This window comes from Pseudorca crassidens, chromosome 4 (assembly GCF_039906515.1).
Source record: "Pseudorca crassidens isolate mPseCra1 chromosome 4, mPseCra1.hap1, whole genome shotgun sequence".
In the NCBI taxonomy this organism is placed as follows: Eukaryota; Metazoa; Chordata; class Mammalia; order Artiodactyla; family Delphinidae; genus Pseudorca; species Pseudorca crassidens.
In genome coordinates this window covers 50,991,496-51,017,663 of record NC_090299.1, presented here as the reverse complement: position 1 = coordinate 51,017,663, position 26,168 = coordinate 50,991,496, and the positions used below count along the sequence as shown (strand labels likewise).

Below are 26,168 nucleotides of genomic sequence, written 5' to 3'. Positions count from 1 at the left end.
TATAGTGTTTTATTAGAACTTCAGATTGTTTCATTTTTAATAGCAATTGAACTTAGGTGTTTACTTCAGCTTGTCTTTATGACTTTATGAGACATGTTTTTGGCTTAAACCTTAATCTTCATTGAATAAATCTTTTTAGTGTAATCACATTATTGGTTGGTTGTAATTACAATATAATTGACAAAAACACTACATAAGCAAAATCTTAACTTATGATTTTTTTATTTAAGATTAGATAATGTCAAGCAATTGAGGATAATAAAAGGCAGATTTTACTCACCTTTAGGAGGAATAATATTCTAAAATTTGATTCAGTATGCATTGAATTTTTTTTTTTAAAGCCACAGTTGAGCAGGGGAACAGAATTTGGAAATTCGGAGATGAGAAAGTTACATGCAGTGTTGGGACAGAAGGTGTGTTGTGTATGTTTGTAGTAGGAAGTGGTAGGCTTTTAAAAGGTGTATGCTTGTGAAAGATTTTGGTTCAGTTAATAGGGAGTGACAAGTAACATATGATAGCTCAAAATGAAAGTATCTTTGGCATTGTGATATTTTTTTAATGGAATGGTTTCCGGAGGCTATAATAAAATTTAAAAAACTTTAATTCTTGACAGGGTAAGCTTATTGGAATTTCTTCTAGAATCTTCTGAAGAGCTAGAAGCTGACTTGGTATTATCTTTAAGTGATATCAAATCCTAGTAGTACAGGGTTAGTGGTAGTTTTAACTAATGGAAGTGCTTCATTAAGTGCAGTGTCTTACGAATCCCTGTATGTATTTTGTATAGTCATCTATCAACTCATTTCTTGAGAACCCAGTGTTCAAAACATTTAAAGCTTTAACTTAACGAGGATCGGTTACATAGTTAATTGGGTAGGAAGAGTGAATACATCAGACAACTATCAGTACCCTCCATAAACTATTTTCATATATGGATATAAAATGCTTATGTATCTACTGTGTAGCCAGAAGAAGCCTTTAATTTTCACCCATAGAAGGATGGTAAAGAGGACTAACTTACAAAGATTCTGTCTTAGGAGCTGAGAATTTAACCATGCCCTTCCTCATTCGTTGTGTATACTGAACAAATACGTGTTTACTAATTAAATAAGTTTGAGAGTACTTTAGCCTAATTATATCTTTAAATCATCTTTATACAGATTAATGGTCCAAAGATAGTTTCTTCAGTGTTTGGGACACATATATGTCTAGGTTCTAGGTCTAATATTATGCTATTTTAGAGGATTGGATCTAGTGTAAATTAGTGCACAGTATGTTAGACTAGCCATAAATAGCTATCCAGTCCCAGTAGACAAGTTACTTTTCAAAACCACCACTGATAAATGTTTTTATATTTTGTTTGTTGTGTGTTTGCCTGCTCCCATCTTTTTTTTTTTTTCCCCTCCCTAAAGTATTTCTTTTGCAGTATATTTATGTTCCTTTGGCCATCTTGGAATGCACATTAGTGGGAGAGGTACCTCATGAGGTAGCAATAAGAAGACCAGAATAGTCAGAAAGATTAAGTTGCCAAATTTGTGATGAGTCAGTGAAAAATATCTTAATTCATTTTAATATTAGGAAGAGGTTGATAACAGTTTTGCACAGGATTTTAAACACTTCGTAGTTGGACTTGTAACAAATTTTAAGAAATCCATTGTTCATTCTTTGTGAAGGAGCTGTTAACTTTTAAGGGAATAGAGCAGTTTAGTAGTCTTGAACTTTCGGGAAGACATCATAATATTTAAGTTATTAATTTAGTAGCTAATTTCGCTGTTATTTTAGGTGGTATGCTTCCTTTCTGTTTTTTTTTCCTCAAACTGCCAAATTACTGAGAGATTGTGATATTGAGGGAATCCAGTAATGCTTATTAATTCAGTCAGTTAATAATTGAGTACCTTCTGTGTGTTGGGCAGTGCTAGGTATAGTAGTAAATCTGGTTCCTGTCTACGTAAAGCAAATAAAAAAGTAAATATAAAATCTAAAATTATGATTAGGCTCTGAAAGAGAATTTTGGAGTGTATAGGAAAGCATCATTTGAGAATTCAGTTGAGACTAGAAAAGAGAAGGCAGAATTTTAAGTCAAGGACTGAACTAAAAGTAATGGTTTGCCAGGAGTAGGGATTGGGGTACAGAGAAGCAGATCTTTCTAGGCACATGGAACATCATTTTTAAAAACTTATTTTCTGAAGGGGGAAAAAATCGTACTTTTTGCTTGAAGGCACTGTAGTCTGCATATTATTTAAAGTATCCAACTCATTTGTGTGAATCAGCATTTCCATGGCAGATGGCTTTTGAGATATTTCAGGACTGGTTTGTAGACAGTATGGATGATCAGAGATTGGTTTTTTTTTGTTTTTTTCCTTACCTAATTGGAACATAAACCCTTTGGGAAGAGAGTTTGTGTCTGTATCTGTAGACATGTCTTGTGCATGAATCCTTTAAAAAAAAAAAATTCTGAGGACACGGAAGGGGCAGCAGAGGAGTGTGAAAATTTGTCACTACAATGTAGACTAAGGGTGAATCTTAAATATAATCATGGAAAGGGTAGAATTTTCATGGAAAGACATTTTCCCTGATTTGTTTAAACTTGTCTTGGTGGAGAAGGTATAGTGATTTTATGTACATAATTTGCCTTTTATTCTGAATCTTTTGCTTTTGGGTATCAGATTCATTTCAATTTTGGGATGTCACAAGACTAAGAACTCAACCCAGGATAATGTTGATGAAGCAGAAAGTGTTGCAGCTCTTTATTGGAGGACACATGCTTTTAGCTCTGTATGACTGTGCACTATCCTGAGATGTTTATCTTTTATATAACTTCAGGACAAGATGCTAGAAAATCAAGGAAAGTTAAAAGACAGGACATAGCTGAAATTTAATTAAGTGACAGGGAGAAATAAAGCCTTGGGTTTTAAGGTGTGGTAAGCCCTTCGTAAAACTTGAGGGAGAGAAGTTTTGAGCAAACCAGCCAAGGAAGTGCTTTTCCATGGAACATGGATCGGAAACTTGCAGAATTTTTTAATCTCCAAAAGACAGTCTAGGCAAGAAGATGAAAGAGAATCCAAAAATATTTAACAAATATAAGAACCCAGTAAAATAGAGTATCTAAGGTTGACCCTTGGGGAGGATTTATCAGACATTGCCATAGCAAATTCTTTGGGACCCCTGGAAACAACAGTTCGAAGCACCAGCTTTATAAGGACTACTTAGAGATTCCAGAGTGGGTTTCCAACAAGACAGTCTTGTTCTGAAAAGTTGACTTGAGAAGAGAGTCAAAAGGAAAGAGATTGTAGAGCACAGACTCTAGGATTGCAGTGCCTGAGTTGTGTCCTAGCTCTGCCACTTATTAGGTGTGATATTGGCCACGTAATTAATCTCCCCTGAGCTTATTGCTTTTTTCAGAAGATGGAGCTGATAATAACAACTACATCTTAGGGTTGTTCTCAGATCACATGTGTAATTTGTGTGTAGCCCATGGAGTAATTCCTGTTACCCAGCAAGTGCTAAGTCAACATTTCTACTCTTGCTGCTGCTGATAGTGGTGGAAGATTTCCAGTTTGAGAAATTATTGGATCTTATTAACCAGTTAACCTGGTTAATTTAAAATGGACTTATAAAACCAATTTAATAAAGTTCCTTTTAATACAACAATTGAATTACAATTTGGGAGTTTTAGCTTGAATTAAACGTTACTTGTCAATATGAAATTAATCAATGAATCCAAATATTCTTTTAGGACTGAAGGTAAGATGTGGAAACAGATATCTGGTCATTAGAGGTCATTAATTATACAAACATCAATTATAAACTACTTTATTGAACATCTGTTATATGGTAGGCTTTGTTCTAATTCAAGTGTAGCACTGAAGTTAGGGAAAGGCGGTTTTAGTGGATCTTTAGAAAGGGGTGGGAATAAAGAGTAAATGTGGCTATTTACCACTTAAGCAGTTCCTGTCATAGAGACTAAAAAAATCACTGTTGTCACCTTAGAATTGAAATTCTGTTGGCTTTTGTTAATTCATAGAAAGCTAACTTGATTTCCTAAACGTCTGCATATAGTATTACATTTGATGCTTGTGTTTATACTTAGGCACTCACAAGGGATTATAGAAGTCTCTTTTGTTTACAGTGCCAACATCTTTAAAAACACCAAGTAGGGGGTTTCCCTGGTGGCCCAGTGGTTAAGACTTCGTACTCCCAGTGTAGGGGGCACGGGTTCAATCCCTGGTCAGGGAACTAGATCCGCATGTTGCAACTGAAGATCCTGCATACTGCAACTAAGACCTGGCGCAGCCAAATAAATTAAAAGAAAACACTAAGTAGAACCTACACATTGATCCTAGCTTTGTAAATTCTGTTGTGAAGATGGGAGAACATTTCCTTCAAAAGTTATGAAAATTTGCATGCAGTATATTTTGAAAAAAATGATTTAGTTTCCTTATTTTTCTATTAATTTCTTTTGCTTGATGAGATCCTTAACTCTGAAACACATACCAAATGTATTTTGGCTGTTTGCCAAAATAAAGCTGTATTCTTTGGCTGCTGATCTTCAGCATTTCAGTTAATAACTATGAGGCTATATATACTTGATAAGTGTGATTTGATGTTTTCTGTTTGGCTTTTTTGGTCCGTTTTTAAAATAAGTAATTAATTAATTTGGCTGCGTCGGGTCTTAGTTTGGGGCACGTGGGATCTTTTGTTGCATCGCGCAAGCTTCTCTCTGATTGCCGTGCGAGGGCTCAGTTTTGGCACGTGGGCTCTCTCGTGTGTGGGCTCTAGTGCGAGAGGGCTCAGAAGTTGTGGCGGGCGGGCTTAGTTGCCCTGCGGCGGCATGTGGGATCTTAGTTCCCCGACCAGGGATTGAACCCATGTCTCCTGCATTGGAAGGTGGATTCTTAACCACTGGACCACCAGGGGAGTCCCTGTCCATTTTTTTGATATTAGAATTGCATTAAAACATTGTAGATTGCAAATTATTCCAAGTACTGTATAGTACCTTTCCATGTGACTGTTTACATTTAATAGTGATTTGTTCTCATTGTAACTGATATCATGCTAAATATAGTGTGGTGGTTATAGTAAGATTAGTGTTGCTCATACTGGGTAATGCTTTTGCTAAGAATATGTCAGACTGAACGTGAGCCTATATAAATCTTTATCCCTTTACCAGTGAAAGGATCATTATGTATATAAAGGAACCGAGCTAGTGTTGCTGGCTCTTTTCTGACTTGGTTGGGGAGGTAAGCTATGAAGCAATTAAGAAGGTAGTTTGAATGTCACATGAATTGTGTAGATGATTTCACAGAAGAGGTGGTATTTCATCTGAGCTGAGAAGGATGGAGAGACTTAAATGGGCAAATTAACTAGGTAGATAAGCTAGATTTTAAGTAGAGTAGAAGTTCCCATGCTGCTTTGATTTGCAGCATGCTTAATGTCAGGAGTTTTTTCATGACACCCTAGGCCTAAAGAAATAACTCAGAATTCTTGTTTATTTAGTAGTTTGGTTCTAAGAACCTAATAAGTATTTATGTTCTAACAACTTAATAGATTATTAAACAAATATTGGACATTGAAAGAAAAAACTCAGTCATTATTTCATTCTTAACCACCATTATTTGCTAATGTGATGTCTGTGGAATCAGATTGGATGCTCCCACCTTTATTTTTCTACACAGTAAAATTAGATTGTGCTTTAGTGGATTGTATGTGAGCTGTCCTTTAGGAGATCTTAATATTGAACAACAAAATGTCTTGCTTTTTTAAATGGCTGGTGAAAAGAACAATATTTTATAAAATCACTGTACTCTATGTAGTTCTATCTTCTGAATATTATTCCTGATAAATGCAAACTATTTTAGCTTTGTTATTTTTCTGTTCCTTACTATTGTCATTAAAAAATTATTCTACGGATAGGGGCGTTAAACAAAAATAGGTTTTGTGGTAGGAAAGTGTGTAAGTACTTCTTTTAGTCATTGTCTCTTTCAGAAGTCTTGATCCATTATAACTTTGAAGAAATTAACAGACACAAACCTGTTTGTGTAGGCATTTTAATATGGGTAGCTTTTCTTTAATAGAGACACATATGTCACTTGACTGGATTGTAGTGGGTTAATCTAAAAACAGTGGTAGGGCTTCCCTGGTGGTGCAGTGCTTAGGAATCCGCCTGCCAATGCAGGGAACACGGGTTCAAGCCCTGGTCCAGAAAGATACCACATGCTGTGGAGCAACTAAGCCTGTGCGCCACAACTACTGAACCTGCGCTCTAGAGCCCGAGAGCCACAACTACTGAAGCCCGCGTGCCTAGAGCCCATGCTCTGCAACAAGAGAAGCCACTGCAATGAGGAGCCTGTGCACCGCAATGAAGAGTAGCCCCTGCTCGCCGCAACTAGAGAAAGCCCATGTGCACCAACAAAGACCCAACGCAGTCAAAATTTAAAATAAAATAAAAACAGTGGTAAATAGAAAATTTATGAAAATGTTAAACATTTTATTTTAGCTTAAAACCCATACATTCATTCGTCAATCTGTTAATGTAGGACCAACCCATTTCCTTGAATATGGGCCCTTTGGAGTTCCATTACTTAGTAAAATGTCTAGTTCTAAAGGTGGGATCTAAACCTCAAACACTTGCAAAGTACACAGGTGTTGTTTTCTGGAATTTAAGAGAGTTCAGTCTTTTGGAATTCTGGAATTCCAGACACTTTTCACTCTTCTGTAGTTATCTCACACATTTGATAGTTTTTGTGTGTGTGATTTATCTTTTTCAAGCTTTTCTGGAGCATACAACTTAGGATACATACGTACAACTCTCTTTTCTGTTCTAAAAGTTGATCATCATGTCACATATGATTATGTTGTCCCAACTGGCAGGGACAAAAGTGTAGTTATACTACAGTATGTTTGTAGAGTAAGGGTGGTTTTCCCAAGGATTCATTCATTAGGTGGAGGTTAGTTAAGAGTGTAGTGTAGAGTTCTACTGTATTGAATACTTACCAAGTGCCAGGCAGTTGGTGCAGTTAGGTGTTTTATATACATTGTTTTATTTAATTTAAACAATAGCTACCATATTCTCATTTTTCAAATGGAGTATTAGAGAAGTTGAACTTGTTCAAGGTTGAACACCAGTAAGAAAGCAGAGACTTGATCAAGGTTTGTCTTGCAACAAGGATGTGTTCTTAACTACTGTATGTGTTGTTATTCCTCTCCATCCTCATTCTTCATCTCTCCATATAGTTATGTGTAAGTATTTGTGAAGCAGTAAGTCTAATTACTCAGAATGAACAGTGCCTGTCATTTATACTAAATACTCTTTGAAGCAGATACCAAGAATTTCTTTGGGTCATACTGAGACAAATTTTGGATCCTCTAAGAACATAGTTTTGATTTACATGCATATTTAATCATGCCAGGATAAAGCCTATACTTCGAAAGGTAACCAAAACCCTAACAGTATTGGAAAAGCACCGTGTAACTAGGATTTTCAGAACAGATTAATTCAGAGTTTATAGTAGGGCTGGTTCAAGACGTATGGCTGCTGATTTCATTTATATTTATCTTGGAGGTTGTTGTAGATCAATAAACAAAGTTGCCTCTTTTTTTTTTTTTTGCGATACATGGGCCTCTCACTGTTGTGGCCTCTCCCGTCGCGGAGCACAGGCTCCAGACACGCAGGCTCAGCAGCCATGGCTTACGGGCCCAGCCACTCCGTGGCATGTGGGATCTTCCCGGACCGGGGCACGAACCCGTGTCCCCTGCATCGGCAGGCAGACTCTGAACCACTGCGCCACCAGGGAAGCCCGCCTCATTCTTTTTAATGGCTGCATAGTTTAATTCTTCTGATGGACACTCAAATTTACAGTTTTTGTTATTAAAATCAGTTGCTGCCCTAGGTACTCCCTTACAATCTTGTACACTCATTTTTTCACACATGTGTACAGGTGAGTATATCTGTGAAATGAGTTTCTTAAAAATGAAACTGGTTGGATCAAAGGGTGTGTTTGAATTTATTAGCTGTGGCCAGATTTCCCTTCACAGAGATTTTATCTACTCAGACCAGTAAGGGATGAGAAAATGAGCGTCAGTTTCCATGCTCTTGCCAACACTTTGTCGTGGAACTTTTTTTTTTATCTTTGTCAGTATTGTAAGTGAAAAATAGAATCTCATTATGGTTTTAATTTGCATTTCTTTTGTATGAAATTGAGCATCTTTACATGTATTTATGGGCCATTTGTATCTTTTTTTGGAATCTGAGATGCTTTTTTCATCTTTCCAGGAGTATTGCTACCTGGTTGACAGGTGCTATTTCAAAATGTATGCTTTAAACAACAAGGTCCTACTGTATAACACAGAGAACTATATTCAGTGTTCTATGATAAACCATAATGGAAAAGAATATATATTTAAAAAGTATGTATATGTATAACTGAATCACCTTGCTGTACAGCAGAAACTAACACAACATTGTAAATTAACTATACTTCAATTTAAAAAATCATGAGTGGAAAAATAAAAATAAAATGCATGCCAATCACAGAGAAGGAAAATTTTAAAAATATACAGTATTATAGGATTGATGAAATTTGGTAACTTTCTATTCTTTGTCCTATGGTTGTTCTATGGTTGGTCGGCCTTTTTCTTACTGATTTGTATGAACTTTTAGCAGTTTGGCATTCTGGATATGAGCTGCAGTTTTTGCCTAGTTTGCCATTTGTTTCCTTGCCTTGTTTATGACATTTCATGCCTTGCAGAAACACGAATTTTATACAAGCGTTTAACCACTTTTTAATGTGGATTTTACATCACACCCTGGCCAAGGTTGTTTTAAATAAGCCTCCATGTATTCTGTACTCTAGTATGTTTTTGTCTTAAACATCTTTGATCAGTCTGGAATTGGGGGGGTGGCGCTGAGGCAGGGAGTCTTTTATTATTGGCCCCCCCCCCGAGAACACTGTTACTGAGGATTGCTTACCCATACAGTCAGGTTTTTTTCTTCATTCCTGCACGCGGGCTTTCTCTGGTTGCGGCGAGTTGGGGCTACTCTTTGTTGTGGCGCGTGGGCTTCTCATTGCGGTGGCTTGTTGTGGAGCCGGGCTCTAGGGCATGTGGGCTTCAGTAGTTGTGTTGCATGGGCTTAGTTGCTCCACGGCATGTGGGATCCTCCCGGACTGGGGCTTGAACCCGTGTCCCCTCATTGGCAGGCAGACTCTCAACCACTGCGCCACCAGGGAAGCCCTAGTCAGTTTTTCATCACTCATAACTTGAGCATTACTTGTTGACATTCATTAAAGTTATAAATAATACATAGTTTATTATTAAAAACTTTTTAGGGCTTCCTTGGTGGCACAGTGGTTGAGAGTCTGCCTGCAGATGCAGGGGACATGGGTTCATACCCTGGTCCGGGAGGATCCCACATGCCGCGGAGCGGCTGGGCCCGTGAGCCATGGCTGCTGAGCCTGCGCGTCTGGAGCCTCTGCTCCGCAGCGGGAGAGGCCACAACGGTGAGAGGCCCGCGTACCACAAAAAAAAAAAATTTTTTTTAAATTTCTGGTGTTCATTTTGCAAAGCATTTGTCACCTTTCTGTGGATCTTTTTTCCCTTTATGACTTTTCTTTGAATCTGACTACTTGAGATGTTTCAAAAATTATAAATATATGTAAAGAAAACTATAAACAAATAACACGTTTGCAGTACATAATGTTTTAAAGTGCTTTGTTTATACCAGAATTTGTGACATTGGTTGGGATCAGAGTTTGTGGTTGGCTTGTACCATGCCGTCTGCCTGTGCGCATTGACTGCAAAAAATACTTAAGCTAAATTGATAGTACTTAGCACACCGGGTTTTTTTGCTTTGTTTTATTATACAGACAGTCCTGTTTGGAAATAGGGACTGTTGCTGACTTGCTCCAAGGATGTTTTTGCCACCTTAACCATCTACTTTGCTTAATCTGCCTCTTTTTTTTTTTTTAAGTTTTATTTTAATAGCGCCAAAGACTTTTTTTTTTTGGCCATGCCACACGGCTTGCGGTATCTTAGTTCCCAACCGGGGATTGAACCTGGCCCCCCTGCATTGGAAGCTTGGAGTCCTAACCACTGGACCGCCAGGGAATACCCTGCCTCTTGTTTAACTTGATTAATTTAGACTAGTGCTTTCCACAAGTTAGCAAGCATCAGAATCATGGGAAAGCTTGTTAGAACACAGATTGCTATGCCTCACCTTCAGAATTTTTGATTAAGTAGGTCTGAGGTGAGGCCAGTTCTGTATTTCTAACCAGTTCCCAGGTGATGCTGATGACTTTTTAAGCTAGTCTTTGTCCTAAGACAGTTAAAAAAACACTGGAGAATAGGGTATCCAGTAAAATGTAGAGTTCGGCCGTCCTGTGCAATTTTTGTTTACTAGTCCATTACTGAAACTTCAGAATAATGTAATTACAATTTATTATTGTGACCCCCTATTTTTATGGCTCACCCCTTAGTCTGGGTTAAGTATTTTATCACTACTATGAAAGGTAGTAAAACTTGACCTAACTAAAAGAAAATGGTTAGGGTTTTAATAGGACCACCAGTACCTACCTGGTTCTCCCTTTTTTGTGCTCTGTTTCAGGTTACTTTGTTTTTTTTAGCAAAGGGTTTCATACATCTAGCAGTACAGCAAATCACCAGGTATCTTTTTCATTTATTTATCTGGGACTTTTAGGAGAGTGTGTTAGTGTAGGAGGGGCCTGGGATTGGGAATCAGTACACTGATACCTAGTCTTAGTAAGCTGTTTAACTGGTTTTGAGACCCTGGAAAAGTTAACTGCTAGTACTCAGTTTTCTTCACTGGGAAAGCAGCAAATTTGATTGTATCTTTGAGAGATTTTCCAACTTCACAAATGTCTTTTTTCCTGAAGCTCTCTGTTGTACAAACAGCAAGCTTCCCATATTAGCTGGTGATGCAGGAGATAATTAACTGTAACATGTCATAGAATTGGATCACTGGGTGATGATCTAATCAATATTGAACTATTAGTCTGTAGAATCTGGAAGTCAGAGGGTTCAGGTTTAGTTTACCATTTAACTTGGTAATAGGTAATACAATTTGTTAATAAAAGAAGGCAAATAATAGTTCCATTAATTTAATATATAAACTTCCATTTGTAACCTTTCCCCTCTTCTCAGAAAAATATGAAAGAATGAGCATTTGGGTTAGCTCTCCTTTTGGATGCCTCCATAGTGTTTTGGTGGTCTGAAGTTTGAGGAATATGAGAAAAGATCAAAATAAAAGGGTGTTTTGTTTTTTTTTAAGGACTTTTCAAGTGAAAGTTTGATACTTCAGTGGCTTTTTAATCACAATTTTAATATGTGAAATTAGAATGCATTTTACAGTCTATGTGGGTCTTCTAAGCAGGTAGAAGTTAGGTGATTGTCAGTGCTTGAACTTGATCTAGCTGTACAAGTTGTCACTTCAAATAAGTAATATGTATTGCCATAACTGCATATGTTGAGTTCATTTGTTAATTAAAGTATCTTCAAAATAATACACTAAGATTCCATGTTGAAATGAGTTGGCTTGCAAACTGAGCAGTAGAGTGTAAATTTGATAGTATTTAAGCAGATATTTGCTGTTCAAAGAGTGACCAGTTCGGGTTTTTTGCCTTGCAAAGCAACAGACAAGAGCTTTGTTGAATCTAAGGAAATTATCCACAAGTAGATGAAACTGTATTAATGTTTTGCTACTGAGATAATGTGCAAAAGGACTGCCCAGCTCATGTCAGTAATAACATCTGAAGGCAGGAGAAAGCACCACATGTCCTCAAAGAGATAAAAGATATTTCAAAGCATCTAGAGGATAGTGTAGCTGATTCATGCACCGTGGTGCACTGTGGTTAAGGCATTGAGTCATAGTTTAATTGGCTCTGTTTTTGCTTCATGGTCTTAATATAAAATAATCTTGCAGGTAATGCTGTGTCGATGCCAGGAATGTGGTAGCTTCCTTTTTAAAATAGGACCAAAGAAGAAGGAAACATAACATACAAAGAGTAAAGATGGATTTCTTTGCCAAAAGTCTTAATTTACAATTAAGTTCAGGTAAAATAAAGAGAGGGCTTCCTGTGGGTTGTATACTGTCATTTTGCTGAACTTGGTGCTCCAGCAGATGGCCTTAGCTAAAAATATCAAGTTGGTCCGTGAAAGATTAGATTAGACTAATTTGTCAAAAATAGAGCCAGGGGGCTTCCCTGGTGGCGCAGTGGTTGGGAGTCCTCCTGCCGATGCAGGGGACATGGTTTCGCGCCCCGGTCCGGGAGGATCCCACGTGCCGCGGAGTGCCTGGGCCCGTGGGCCATGGCCGCTGGGCCTGTGCGTCCGGAGCCTGTGCTCCGCAACGGGAGAGACCACACAGTGAGAGGCCCGCGTACCGCAAAACAAAACAAAACAAAACAAAACAAAAAATAGAGCCAGAATAGTGAAGTCATAAATAATGACATCAGATTTTTATACTTTTAATTCTGTAAATAAAACCATGGATTTGTATTTTAACTGAATGACCTGTGACTTCAGCATTTGCAATTTGTCCAGGTGCCAAATGTAGGATAGCGTTTCGTGTTAGTGACAGTAGCAGCCAGAATGGAATGGACAGGAGATGGCTGACCCATACAGCCATTCTGCAAACCACCCTTCTTCTGAGTGCCTGTATCACACATTTGCTGTCTTCTCTTGAGCCATCCCTAAGCCTAGTTTTCCTCTTTGCTTCATTGATACAGCTAATGCCATTTGCCTTTTCTCTTCCATATGTATTTATCAGCATTTCCATAGTGCTAATGCTGCTACTCATTCCATGAATATATTCCTTTTTATGATTCTTTACCATCATTTTATTGAATTGGATGGGGCTGGGGAAAGAAAGATGGTAGACTTGTGCTCTCTTAGTCCTTTTGAACCAGGAGTCTGTTAGCTTAAGTGAGGAATTATTAGGATTTTAAAGAAGTACAACATTTTAGTGCTGTAATGTGATAAAGCAACTTAAAATGGTTTCTTAGTTTTATTCGCAGGTTGAATATTTGTTTAAAATTTTATTTTGTTTTTAAGAAATTTTTTAAGTGACTAATTTTGCTTTGGCATTTGTGTGAAACCATATGTTTGTTATATTCCATCATCAGATTTACCTTGTTTTCTCAATGCATTGCAGTATTACAGGCTCACTTGACAGGATTTGATAATGTATAACTTTGATATATTCACTGAAAAGTTTTTCTGGAAGCTTAATTTTGCAATTGATTATGAAACAATAGCACACTTGGTTTGAATAAGAGTTTAATTTTGACTTACCTGATTTCTTTGCATTTCATATTTATGTCATGAAGGTTAGTTTTAAAATGCCCTAAATGAACCTTAACTAACATGTTCTTTGTCAATATAGGTATATGACTGATGGGATGTTACTTCGTGAAGCTATGAATGATCCTCTCTTGGAGCGTTATGGTGTAATAATTCTTGATGAGGCTCATGAAAGGACATTGGCTACAGATATTCTCATGGGTGTTCTGAAGGAGGTTGTTAGACAGAGATCAGATTTAAAGGTGAATTAATTTATTTGTTCTTAAAAAATACCTATATATGTATGTATATATAAAAAACAGGGAGCACATGATGCTCACTCTAATCGACTACAAAAAATAATCACCTGTAAAAGAAGCAACCAATAAGAGTACCTATAGTGGTTATCCTTTCTTTCTAATTTACCTTGCTGTGTCTTTTAGACTTTAAGTATGTATTTTTGGTAATGCCTTTTTAAGCCAAATTTTTTTGGTAATGTATTTTTAGTAATGTATTTTTTAGTAATGTATTTTTAGTAATATATTTTAGTAATGTATTTTTAAGCCAAATCTTTTCAGTTTCTAACCCACCCAGTTTTTTGTTTCTTGTTTTGTTTTGTTTTAAATGATCTAATGGTGTTTTTAAGCCTTCTGTTCACCCTGACTTTATTAAGTACAGGGAACGCCTTCATTAAGGATCAAATCTTTGTCCTTGTCCCAACACAAACATGCTCATTATAACTCGTAATGCTGGAGAGTGGAATATCTACACCCAGAATAAACCACTCCTTAGAAATGCCTTCCCTTAACCTAGGGTCTTGTGTTTGTTTGTTTGTTTTTCTGTCCATTACACCACTTAGACCCTGGCCAGTGTTACTGTGTTGATAAGGGCTTAAAACTGACTGAATATGCTGACGTTTTTGTCTCCCAAAGTTTATGAAGTTCCCCTTTTGCATTGTGTCTGTGTGTATGTGTGTACCATTCATTGGAACTTAGTATTGTGTGTTAGTGTATGTGTTACAGAGGGTTTGTATACTAGGCAGAAAGATTCTTGGTCTTAAGAAAAATTGATATTGAGTATGATTTGGCTTATAAATATTAAATTTATGCTTTTAAAGAATATATTTGAATAACTATATGAGTACTGTCATTATTGATTAAACCTTATGAGCTACTGAAATTTTTAGTTAGGAACTCAAAGTAGAAATTAAGAACTCTGTGGTGGAATGTTTAAGGGGGGAGCCTTCTATTTAAGTACGTTTTTAATGGGTCATATAACGTCATAATTTAAATAAAAGGAGGGTGACTACACGGTCATGCAGCCCTGCACCTGAACAACCTTTTTTCACTGTGGCTTTTACAGCAGTATAGAAAGCCTCTGTTTTAGAAAATTTTCTGAAGAACATATGCTTAATAAAGATGGTTTGGAAGAATAGAGAAATATTTTGTTTTGTTTTGTTTTTGCGCTTTCTTCCTGTTTTCCCCTATGTGCAAGGTTGTCATGTTTTGTTTTAATAACATAGCTGCAATCATACTACATATTTATGTTGTCTTTTACCAAGCCCTTTTACATATCATGTAATTATATAAACTTTGGTTTTTAAGGTGTTGCTTCATGAACATGTATTCTAGTTTATTTATTGGATGCCAGGTTTATTCCTTATTTTTAAAAATGTAAATAGCTTACTATAGCACAGCTTTTCTGTATTTGAATTTTTTAATCACAGTTTATTTAGGCATATTGACATATTTGGAGCAGTAAACATTACTCTTCTGTTTTTTACTTTAAAACCACATAAGGATCTTTGAAGACAGCTTCACTTAATTTACTGTTTTCTTTTCAGGTTATAGTTATGAGCGCTACTCTAGATGCAGGAAAATTCCAGATTTACTTTGATAACTGTCCTCTCTTAACTATTCCTGGGCGTACACATCCTGTTGAGATCTTTTATACTCCCGAACCAGAGAGAGATTATCTTGAAGCAGCAATTCGAACCGTGATCCAGATTCATATGTGTGAAGAAGAGGAAGGAGATCTTCTACTTTTCTTAACTGGTCAAGAGGTATTGTCATTATTTGCTTCATTATTTATAGTTTCTATTAGGCAACAACTTTAAGAACTTGGCATATATTAACCATATATTTCTTATCCCAGTATTTAAAGTTTTTCTTCAACCTGATTGTATATATATATGAAATATTTAACTCCTTTTATCTGTGTACTCTAGGAATACCCTTTTATACTATTAGTCTTTGTGTTCTAGTTAATTACCCTAAGAATATTAAATGCTTTTAGAATTTCAAGATTTAGCAATTGTAGTCTCAACTTTGGAGAGACCTGGGTGGTGAGTAGTGTTGTGTTAATTTGCAGTTTTGCTGAGGTATGAATTTGAATCACAGGTGATGTGAAATCTGGTTATTATAGTCAGTAATTTAGTTTGTAAGTGAACTCAGGTAATTCAGGTGCCCATCTACCATCAAAACAAATGTGTGTGTTTTGTTTTTGTCTTCTTGCATGTGTTTACTGAGGATTGGAAGGAATCACTGAAATTCCTTAGTTAGAATTTACATCAATTTTAAGATAGGAATTTTATTCTCAGATGCAGCATTTTCTAAACTCATATCCAACAGGATGTTTACAGGTGTGCTGAAAAATTCTTGATGGCTAAATAAGCTCAATGAAAGCTATCTGGATAAAATAGTTTTAGAAAGCCTTTTCTAGAGGTTTTCTTAAAGCTTGTCATTTGCTGTAGTAGGCTTTGTGAATTTTCTAGAACTTGCTTCTCAAACTAATATATGTGCTGATCACTTAGAAAGCTTGAAGATTCTGATTCAATAGGTCAGGTAGGGCCTGAGATTCTATTCCTAGCAAGGTTCTAGAGGAGTGCTTTTCCATTACAACTTTCTTCATAGCTGGAAATGTTCTGTATCTGTGCTGTTCATTCACCTCCACTAGAATGTGAACTCTCTTATTTGCGTTCAGTCTGCAGGGATGCTTGATACATAATATTTGATCAAATGCTGTTGCATTAAGAGCTATAAATGTTGAGTGACTTTTTTACCCTTGCATTTTTTCAGTATTGTCCATATGATTTATTATTTCTGTCCCATTGACCATAGTTTCTTTTCTGTAGAGCAGGGTTTTTCGACCATAGCACTATTTATGTTGTAGGCTGATTAATTCTTTGCTGTGGGTACCCCATGCATTGTAGGATGTTTCTTAGTGTCTCTGGCCTTTACGCATTAGATGCAGTTACACTCCCCCAGTCTGTAGACGTTGCCAAATGTCCCCTGGGGGTGCAAAATCATTCACAGTAGAGAATCATATTTGTTCTTTTGGGAAAAAAGGTGGGTTGCAAATTCAGTTTTACAGATAGATCTCTGTATGTATTAGTCTCCCTTTGTATGCATTTTGAATGGAAGAATTTATATATATATTTTGTAAGCAAGAGTACCAAATGCTTTTTAGATGCATGTGAACAGTGTTTATCCTATAATGCAATGTTGAGGCTGTTGTATTCATTTTGTTCTTTTGTGTATGGTCTCTATAGTTTCTCACTTCCTCCAAAGTGCATAGCATGTTTTTTTAACGGCTATTCAAAATAGTCATTATGTTCAGATAGACAAGCATATTAGAATTCTATCAAAAATATCAGATGGCCTTATGGAGACGACCTGAGATGCTTTTCTATGAGTTAAATTTCTGTGGTTGATATTTTGGCAGCTACCCCACAGCTGGGGAAAGGAAGGGAATAAGCCCCAAGGTTTTCAAATGTGTGTATCTTTCAGTAAAGTATTACTGTAATTGAACTAGGTTTACATGTGTCCTGTTGCATTTTTAAGTTTCCTTTAGAAGACTAATAAAGTCTTGAAGAATGTAAAGACCTTTAAGGATAAGGTAGCAATACTACTATTCCTCATGTCTGTGAACCTGTTATTTTTACTTGGTCAGTTAAATGGTAGATTCTGGGAATTCAGTACTCCTGTCTCCATAAATTTGAATAGCATCCATAAAATTTAGCTATCTTGACATTTAAAAATGATGACCATGTTACCATTTTGACCACGTAAACAGTTGTGTTTTCTGTAGTCCCTTGAGTTAATTTGGGAGGGGAGAGACCAGTTTTTAATTGGTGAAAGGTTGGAAAACATGTGAATTCTAGAATGTGTATTATTTTTTGTTAATCCATTAAATCAAGTGTTCCTAGAAGAACTCCTTAGAGGAGCTGTGCTACTGAATTAGATAAGAATGATTATAATTGAAATATCAATTGTAGATGCTTAAAGATGTTGAAACCTTCATTCTTTAAGCAGTATATTCTTTTATCTTTAATTTCACTGAATCTTTTCCACATGCAGGAGTTGAGATTCTTTAAATTAGTAGGGTCTGAATTAATTTACTAACATACATATTGATGCTTTTGGAGCTGAAAGTCTTTCCTGAATTCAGAAACTCTTAAACTTTTGTCTCAGTTCTCAATTCATGACTAAGCAGAAGGTTGCATTGTGCTGATGAATGTTAATAAGCTTTGTGGTCTTCAGAACTGACAGTGTTGACTCTGGAAGTTTGGTTAAATTTAGGGAAAATTTTGTTGCTGAGTTTAAAAGCATAGTGTTTAGAACTTTGTATAAAAACATAAATGGTGTGGCATTTTTTTCCCCTCTGCTCTTTAGAGTAGTCTTTATATCCCGTGCAATAGTGGTTTTGTTTTAGCTCCATACATGCTTAGCAAATACTTCTAGTACTTCCAAGTACAATAAGCTTGTTAAAATTTCTGGAGTCTGCAAATGCATGATTTGGGGCACTTTTAATTTTCTATATAAAATCTGGGATTTGGTGACTTCTGACCATTTATTTTCCAGTCGAATATATTATAGAATTAACAAAATTGAAAATACTGGTGTCAGTTTTCCTATAGGATATGTAATATATAAAATCTAGTTTGGGATTTATATTCAGTTTTTTTTGCGGGGGTGGGGAAGAGGTCTAATTTTGTATTTGTATACCAGCAGGGGGCATTCTAATCTAGGTACAGCATTTGAAAGCAGTTTTTTTGGTAAAAATATTTGTTTCATTTGTTATATTTTTTTCAGTGAATAGCAAACTTTCATTTTCGTTTGGAAACTTTAGATCCCAAAGGAAACTATTACATCAAATACTTAGTAGTAATTTTCTGTGTCACAATTTTCAAGACTTTATCTGTTATTCAAGAAAACTGGTATGTTTGAAATTGATGGAAAAAACCTTTTTTTTGTTGTTCTTAAGTATCCAAAATCTTTGTATTCTTTAACATGGAAACAGAGTTGCACTTTGATTTACAATCATTTCAAGGAAAATTATTCTAGCTTGATTATAATATACAATAAATTAACCTGATAAATGTTTAAAAATCATTCTGTCTTTTGAATAAAAGATAATTTGTCAATAAGGGTAACTTCTGGTAGAGATTATTGGACAGACTGCCAAATCATTTAGCATACTTCTGAGTTTAACTAAATCAAAGCTTCTGTAAAATTTAAAATTGGCTCCCTTCCCATTTTCAAGTCCCTTTGCCATCCCCTAGAGCCTCCCATCCACCTGTCACTCATACACTCTCAGTATTCATTGTGTGTCCTCTCTTTAAAACTGGGTTTGAATGCAAATGTATTGGAATCGTTTTCTGTAGTAGGGAAATTTTTGAAGAGGCTCTAAGATATTTGGGTTAACCTAGTTCTTAAATATCTATGTTGATACTGTAGAGGTGTGTGTTCTCATTAAGCACAATGAAGCAAATCTTCCATATAATTGCATTAGTGATACGTGACATTAAAGCCTAATTGGCTTGTTTAAAATATCTAGCACATCAATTTCTTTTAGATTGTGAAAATTGAAAAGGTTATGAGTGCAGTTAAATATTCCTGGGTGAGAAATTTCAATTTTAGTACAGTTTGTTGAGAATTAATTAGGATATCGAGTCTAAGAAAAAGGGTGTGGAATGCCAATAAGGCAATTTTGTGTTTATTTGACTACAGAAGTCAGTTTCTTGGATTATTTTTGGAAATCCCAGTGAAATTTGCTAAATTAATTTTGATTACTAAAATGAAAATAAGGTGCATAGAACTAGGATTATGATAAATACTTAAAATGTTTCAGTGTGTATTCATTTTATTTTCAAACTCAAACTTTTGTAGGAAATTGATGAAGCCTGTAAGAGAATAAAGCGTGAGGTTGATGATTTGGGCCCTGAAGTTGGTGACATTAAAATCATTCCACTGTACTCTACACTCCCACCTCAGCAGCAGCAACGCATTTTTGAGCCTCCGCCTCCAAAAAAGCAGAACGGAGCAATTGGAAGAAAGGTAGCATTGAAATGTTCTCTATAAACATTGCATTAATGCCGAAAGATTTGTCTGTGAGATATCAAACTATATTGAATTAATTATAAAGGAGTAAGTTATGGGTGATTGTCATCTGAATTGTGTGCTACAGCGTTACCTGTATTTCCAAAGTAAATAGAAAGAAATGTATTTGAGTAGAGTTTTGCATATCTTTTGACCTTAGAGTAAGAGCAGATACTGCTTCCCTCTCTCCCCAGAAGTTCCTCCTTAGCAAATGGAAGGTTGATTGGGGTGAGGAAGACAGCCAGATGTCTTCCTCCCCATTAAATCACTTGGCAAAAACTAAGTACTTTTTTCTTCAGTGCCTTGGCTTCTGCCTAGAATTTTTGTCAAGACCTAACCAAATGTCATGTCTGTAGGTATGAAATGGTGACTGCACAGATCTCTAATAACAGCAACACTAATCACACTGCGTAAATATTTGGATTTCTTGTGGGCAGGAACTGTGGATCCTTTTGGTGTGGATATCTGCCTGGCACGGGAAGGGAGCCAGGGGAATTCCAGCCTTGTTTCTGGGTGCTTTGTGTGTGGGGGGGGCGTGTATAGGAAGGAGATCTGAGTTTGATACAGGTAGCTATGCCTTTATTTTTTAAGAGATGGAGATTCTCTTAGATCCTTTGAAAATAAGATTGCATTGTTTGAAAAGGTTGGAAAGCCACTAGAGTCAATTTGGCTTCTAAAAAGCCCAGCCACTTATTAGGCTATATAATAAGCTGCATGTGAATTTTGGTACGATTCTTGATCTGGTTTTAAAGTTTGCATATTTTAAACTGGGTATAGTTGATTACCTTCATCACCTTGGGGAGATGATTGTCGGGGATTAAGCTTATTGTATACAGGGTACTAACATATCTAGAACAGTCTAGGCCCTCGTGGCAACTGTTACACATTTCTTGAGTTTATTCATGTAGAAAAGTCTTAGGAAATATTACTCACTTATGACTTGCTTGTCAGTCAGATTTGGAATTTATTGCTTTCTTATGTCTGTATTCTAGCTTAACAGATTCACAATTTTTTTTGCTGTATTTTTTCGATCTTTTTTCCCAACATTTTTGATGATTGTTGGAAAATTACAAATTATAAAGATATTTAAATGTATCATGGTTAATTATCTCTTTACATGGCTGTGTAAAAGTTAAATGAACCAGATACATTTTTCAAATGGAAAGAACTTACTGAAAAGTTAGGCACCCCCAGCGTAGTGGTATATAAATTAACAGGAGGTTGATAAGGAAAAATATTAGGTTTTGAGTTTTTCATAGATCAACAAGAGTAGTGAATATGACTTTTAAAAAAATAATCTGATCATAGCTTCATTATGTTCAACATTGCAATTATTTAAAAAAAATAGTCTGATCATAGCTTCATTGCGTTCAATTATTGCAATTGTTTTTGTCAGTGCTGTCTCTAGAATATGTTTTAAAATATTTTCTGTTTATGTGCATTCAGAACTTTGGGGGACAGTTTTAAGTGATAACTTTAGTATATAATTTTGAAGTTGATTTGTTGACTGAAAAGTACTTATTCTCTGTGGAGTTTTTAACTTCACTCTTTGTCAATGGATGTATATAAAAATAGCTGTTTCGTAAACATTTTCTGTAGTAAAGAGGAGTTAGAGTTAGTACATCCTCCAGGCAGGTGATTTAATTTTCTCTTGAAATCATGTACACTTTGTGTTATCTGCATTCGTTTTAATTTTAAAATGGTGTTTTTATTTATCTTTGAGTAAAATTGGCTTACAGCAAGATTTGCCATGTTTGTCTTTTCATGTAGTTCTCTTCATTCCATTTTGAGTTACTTTGAGAACTATTGGGCCCACACATTAAAACTTACTTCATATCTGAGCTCTTCGCTCTGTTAATACTAGTATATTGGAAATTTAGGTTCAGTCTGGTGTCAGTCCAGTACATGGTACATTTTGTAGACTCTACAGCCAAAGCCCATGGAATAGAATGAGTTGTTTGGTTTTTAAAACTATTGCTTTTCATGTTCTTGTAAATCCTAGGATATTTAGGAGAATTTTGTCTTTCTGAAAAGAGTGATTCAGCAGCAGTTGGATATATGTGTGATGGCCACAGATGTTGAGGGGAGGCCATTGGAGTTCCCAGGGCTTGGACTCACCTTGGGATCCCATCTCAGGCTTTTAATTCAGAATCAAAACTAAGGGCCACAGTGCTATTTCATCATCCACTAATGATGTTTCATTCAGCTAAAGCTATAGGATCTCTTGTTGGGAAATCATGTTATCTCCTGGCGTGAGTCAGCTTCATCTTAGAGGTTGAGAAGAGGGCTGTCATGGCCTCCCTGGATGATCCCAGGGGAGGGAGGACTTCCCTTGGCAATTGGTGCATTATTCTTTATGAGGAAAGACACATTGGACCCCAGCATGTTTAAGGGAAAGTGAACAATTTTTATAGAAGTTTATAGAGGAGGATTCACCCAGCAAATCATGTATTTTGAAGCTGGTCAGGGAAGGTAGGAGTGCCAGCTGAAAACCTGAGACTGTTGAAATGCACTAAGGCCAAGCAGTGACTGGCAGGCGAGATGAGCAAGTGACCATCAGACCCAGGGCTTGGCAGGTTCAGTTAGAATAGAAGAAAGGATTGGTGGGATTGTGGGAAAAGAAGAAGGGTAAGAATTAAGATGCACACAGGTTACATGAGGGAATGTGGGTGGATACCAGAACAGTAAGAACTGGTATTCAGTTGCTATTTTCCTGTTCTCTTTTTTAAATGCTACAACTTTGGTAATATCCTATTTATATTATAAAACAAAGAACTAGAGGCCAAGGCTTGATTCTTTTGTCATGAATTCATTAATTAAACATAACTGCCAGTTACTAGAATGGGACTTTCATTCAAGAGTGCTGTCACTGACTGATACAATTCATTTAAAATTACAGGGAGGGATAAATTGGGCATTGGGATTGACATATACACACTATTATATATAAAATAGATAACTAATAAGGACCTACTGTATAGCACAGGGAGCTCAATACTCTGTAATGACCTATATGGGAAAAGAATCTAAAAAAGAGTGGATATATATATATATATATGTAAACTGTACAGCAGAAAGTAACTCAGTGTTGTAAATCAACCATACTCCAATTTAAAAAAATATAAAGAGTGTGACAAAGCACAAAAATAAGTAAGTAGATAAATAAAATTACATAGGAACATTTAGGGGTTTACAGTCTGCTTCCAGTGTGAAACAAAATACTATTTGATTCATGTTTTTGTTAAATTACTTTATATTCGAGCACGTTTTGTAAGGTAGTACCTTATTATCTTACTCATTGTATTAATTTATGCAAAATAAGGTTCCTAATAGGATTGTGGTAAAACTAATAACAAAACAGCTTTTTAGTACTCAAGTTTTTAAATGTAGGCTATATTAAACGTAATCTTTTATGGGCACTGGGTACTTAACCAGTATTCCTTTTACAGATAGTTACTGAGTTCTTTTTATGTGGACTTGCAACATAGCACCAATGGTAAACTTTCAAGTTTTTAATCAGGAAAGGTTGACGGCTTCCCTGGTGGCGCAGTGGTTAAGAATCCGCCTGCCAATGCAGGGGACACAGGTTCGAGCCCTGTTCCGGGAAGATCCCACATGCTGCAGAGCAACTAAGCCCGTGCGCCACAATTACTGAGTCTGCGCTCTAGAGCCCGCGAGCCACAACTACTGAGCCTGCGCTCTAGAGCCCCAGAGCCACAACTACTGAAGCCCGCGTGCCTAGAGCCCATGCTCCGCAACAAGAGAAGCCACCACAATGAGAAGCCTGCGCAACGCAATGAGAGTAGCCCCCGTTTGCTGCAACTAGAGAAAGCCCACGTGCAGCAATGAAGACCCAACACAGCCAAAAATAAATAAATAAATTGTTTTAAAAGAAAGGTTGAGAATGCAATTCATAAATTTATGTGAGGGTGGAGACTGTTACCTGTTTTGATCATGCTTGACATTTGTTCAAATATTTGACTTTAAGCTAAAGCTACAGTAGTTTTGTACATGCATGAAAGTTTACTCATCAGTAAGTCACTTGTATGCATTTTTTGACTAAGACTTATAGCTGCTGTTTTATGTAGATTTGGTGTTATTAAAATCCAGCAACTATTTTTGTTTTTATTTAGTTTTCATTAATTTTGTCCATACAAATAGCTGATTTTTCTGTAGCTTATCTTAGAGTTTACTAATTAACAGTGTATGCTCAGAGCATACATTGCTCAATATAAAAGAGAAATGGCCCTTATGGTGATGGCTCTATAGTTTTAAAGAGAGGCTTAATAATACACTCTCTGAAGATAACTTAGTGTGGTGCTGCTGGGACATTTACAAACAAGCTAATGTCCTCACTGAATTGGAGACCCCCACCGAGTTCCCTAGGGACTAAAAATCCAAATTTGTTTAACCTAACTGCATTACTGAGTCCAAATAGAATTCAAGTAGAGCAACTCAAGTACTTTGAAATGGAATTACTGAAATAAATCAACGTGGATTCCATTAGAAGGCAGATTATTGAGGAGGAAAGGGATAAATCTAGCTGAGAGTTTATTCTTAACACATACAATATAAAAAGATTAGAATTGGCATCGCCAGACTTTTTGTCATAATGTTTATTCTATATATGGGGTTATTTACCTGAAATAATTCCTTTGCAAGTGAGGTTTGAACACTCTTAAGACACTTTGAACACTTATTTGCAAGCTACAGTCTAGAAAGCTTATAACGTATATATTCCTGTCAGTAATATGTAAGTCCCTTGACAAATTCAGTATCACTGTGTTATGACCACTTCCTAATTAGATCATGTGCCACTTAACACATTTAGAACATACTTAGGGCTTGCCTCACTCACCCCACTGCTAAGGTTCCAAGACAGCTAGATAACTTTTATCATCTCATTTATTTCTCTATTCTTTTGTAATCTGTGGGTGTGTATGTTTTATTTAGCCTTAGTTAGTATTGTTTATCCAGCTCTAGTGGTAGAGTCAGTAGAAATACCTCCCTCAGAGTTGTACAATTTGTTATATGATTGTTCCCCTTTTTTGTCCCAAAACCCACCTCTCATAGGGTAGGTAGGTCCTACTCAAAAAAAAGTTTTTATCACCTTAAAGCTTTTTAACCAATTTACTTTTTTAATCTTTGGAAAAAGTCTAAAGACCATGCTTCTCTAGGTGTTTTTATGCTTGTATTTCAGAGTGTGACTTTGGGATGGCAGTTGACTTTATCATCAGTAATGACACGGAGCTTGTCAAAGTTGGTGTAATCACCTGATTCTTAAACACTTGTGAAATCACACATCCACACCACTTTATAAGGTGTTGTATGATTTGTCACACACACACCCAGAGAAGACACATGAACACCAAGTGAAATTATTTGGTGGACAAAAATTGTTTTTAAATAACTCAAAGGGTTAATCACATCAATACATTTTTATTACATTGAGTATATTTTGTTCTATTAGAAATATGTGAAATTTTTTTTCCCCCAAAATGTGTTTTAAACATCTATCTAGAAGTACAACATCTATCCATAATGGCAACCATTTTCACCCCAGAATAACAGAAAATTACAAGACCTCTTATGTAATCACAGGCATGTAGTTTGTGATTCTGTATAGTTTTAAGGGCTTTCCACATTATCTAAGTTTATATCTTAAAACTCTGTCTCAGCTAGACTAGTATACAAGAGTTATAAAAGGAAATTAAAGCTTGGGGGTGTTAAAACCTCTCCACTCTTACTTAGCTATTTAGGTTTGATTCCTGGCTTTGCCACCTACCCCTGCTCCTTCCACTACAACACACTGACTTTGTAGAAGAATATTAAATAAACTCTGGTTGTATTTATTTAAGTTCACCTGTTAACCTTGTTTATGCTTGCTTCAGCTCTAATTATTGAATGTGCGTGTCTTCAAAATGTTCTGGAAAATATATTTCATTAAGCATCAAACCACTTATGGTTTATTGTCCATTTGCTAGTTAGTAGTCTTTTCAACTGACCAATGCACAAAGGGAGTGTTTTTGTCTTAGACATGCAAGTGATTCTAAAATATTATCCTGTTAGTGATGTTCTAGTAATCTTTTTTTAATATATAAAAATTTATTTTATTTATTTATTTTTGGCTGCGTTGGGTCTTCGTTGCTGTGCGTGGGCTTTCTCTGGTTGCGGCGAGCGGGGCCTACTCTTAGTTATGGTGCTTGGGCTTCTCATTGCGGTGGCTTCTCTTGTTGAAGAGCACGGGCTCTAGGCACATGGGCTTCAGTAGTTTTGGCTCGCAGGCTCTAGGGTGCAGGCTCAGTAGCTGTGGCACACAGGCTTAGTTGCTCCGCGGCATTCCAGTAATCTTTTAAACCTCCAAGATTTCCTGGCAGTGTGAGTCCTTTCTTACATGTGCCTATGGGCATTCTTGTCCACATGCTCTCTCGTTTAAGCCGAACCTTCTATTTCTAGTGCTCTTCCCTTCCCTCTTGTGGGTAGATCCCACCTTACCTT

The 26,168-nt window shown here is 36.3% G+C and overlaps 1 protein-coding gene across 1 annotated transcript in view; it reads left to right on the top strand.

The window, feature by feature from the left end:
- DHX15 (DEAH-box helicase 15) overlaps positions 1–26,168 on the top strand; it is a 51,960-nt gene that overhangs the window by 10,934 nt on the left and 14,858 nt on the right. Inside the window, exons 4-6 of the mRNA XM_067735649.1 lie at positions 13,394–13,553; positions 15,134–15,352; positions 19,461–19,628. Of these exons, the coding sequence (XP_067591750.1) occupies positions 13,394–13,553; positions 15,134–15,352; positions 19,461–19,628 (547 nt within the window). The remainder of the gene's footprint in view (positions 1–13,393; positions 13,554–15,133; positions 15,353–19,460; positions 19,629–26,168) is intronic.